General features: G+C 41.6%; 1 protein-coding gene across 1 annotated transcript in view; it reads right to left on the reverse strand.

The window, feature by feature from the left end:
- The window catches only part of LOC104994550 (DNA polymerase alpha catalytic subunit-like), a gene marked incomplete at its 3' end in the record, with an annotated part of 10,173 nt that overhangs the window by 4,253 nt on the left and 4,312 nt on the right, over window positions 1–1,608 (reverse strand). Inside the window, exon 3 of the mRNA XM_010848180.1 lies at window positions 556–668. Within this exon, the coding sequence (XP_010846482.1) occupies window positions 556–668 (113 nt within the window). The remainder of the gene's footprint in view (window positions 1–555; window positions 669–1,608) is intronic.

Consider the following 1,608-nt stretch of genomic DNA (forward strand, 5'->3'; position numbering starts at 1 on the left):
GACCGAACCCAGGTCTCCCGCATTGCAGGCAGACGCTTTAACCTCTGAGCCACCAAATGGTTGTGGAGGAAAGAGCAAAAGCATGAAAACTGGGCCAAATGTCATGTCCTATTTTAGAGCCATATATTCTCAACCCCGATAATTATGCAAACGGACAGTTGAGGGATAGACAGCTTTATATACTGAAACTCAGGCACTTTGATGCTCTAACAAGTTGAAAAACAGCATTTTACTCCATTTCCCCACTTTTCCAAATGTCTAATGGAGCTGCTGACTATCAGGGGGTCATAAGGCAGGCAATAAGAAAGGACCATAAAGGGACTTCCCTGGAGGTCCAGTGGCTAAGACTCCATCTCCCAATGCAGGGGGCCCGGGATTCAATCCCTGGTCAAGGAACTAGATCCCATATGCCACAACTAAGAACCAGGAGTATTTTTTAAAAAACAAAGGACCATCCAGGGTGTAGATAAGTCTCAGCCCTATCGAAGGACCAGGTTGGTGGCAGAAGATAGAATGAATGCACTTGGAATTTAAAGCTATATACTTAAGTGTTACCATTTCACGGGGAAGGAAACAGAGCGATCGCTCAATGTTTTTCACCATGACACAACAGCTCACGTGGGTTTCAGCAGATTCGATCCAGACCTTGCCAAACAGAAATACCACACCTGAAAGAATAAGTAAAAATCATGGAACAGTAAACATTTCAATTATATCACATTAAAGGGATGACATAAAAGCTCACTGAATGTGTCCACACATGTATGCTTTCATGTTAAGTCATTTTCTGCATCAAATTTGTATCCACTGCCCAATCTCAAAGACCAATTCCTTTACTCAGTACCTATGCTGTATGGCAATATCACACCAGTAAAACCTGGGACCGCCGGGTCGACAGGGAATAGAGTGAGGATCTAACTTGGTGGAAACATTCACCCTAGAAGTAGGGAAACATCCCAGATAAATGCAGACAAGCCTCAGCTATCAGGGTGACATCCCAGGTCTGAGTAGACACCCTGCGTCAGTGCAGAAACCCCTGGGGAATTAGAAAGACATGCCACCTCAATGCAAACACACCTCGAAAACTAGGGAGACATCCTAGATCAGTGTAGGGGGGAAAACATTTTCCCTAGAACAGGATTACCCAGATTAAGAGAAATCAAAAAAGCAAACTATTCTCCAACAAATCTCCTATTTAAACCTCTTGTGAAAACTCTGAGAATACTAAATTCCTTTTCAGCACTTGTACTTACCAACAAAAACTAGCATTTCTATGTAAGGATAACTATGTATGGTGTATCAGTAGTCTTCTGTACATAAAATTGTGTTTTGGAAAAACGTAACTGATCTCATATCTTATTCCATATAACAGTAAATATCTCAGAGCTCAACTATTATCTCCTAATTCACCCTTTCTACTTCATAGACTACCAAAGACATCTGGCTGGAAAGCATTTGTATTGTTCCTCTCTCTCCTATTTCAGTTTAACAAATGGTCTAGGAACCAAATCAGGAGACAAGCTCCTTTTGAGATCCCTAATTGATGTACACCACAAAATAGACCAAGCCTTTCTGGACATCAAGTCATTGTTCATCAAAACTAGCCAT

This window comes from Bison bison, unplaced genomic scaffold (assembly GCF_000754665.1).
Source record: "Bison bison bison isolate TAMUID 2011002044 unplaced genomic scaffold, Bison_UMD1.0 scf7180017849889, whole genome shotgun sequence".
NCBI classification, from domain to species: Eukaryota; Metazoa; Chordata; class Mammalia; order Artiodactyla; family Bovidae; genus Bison; species Bison bison.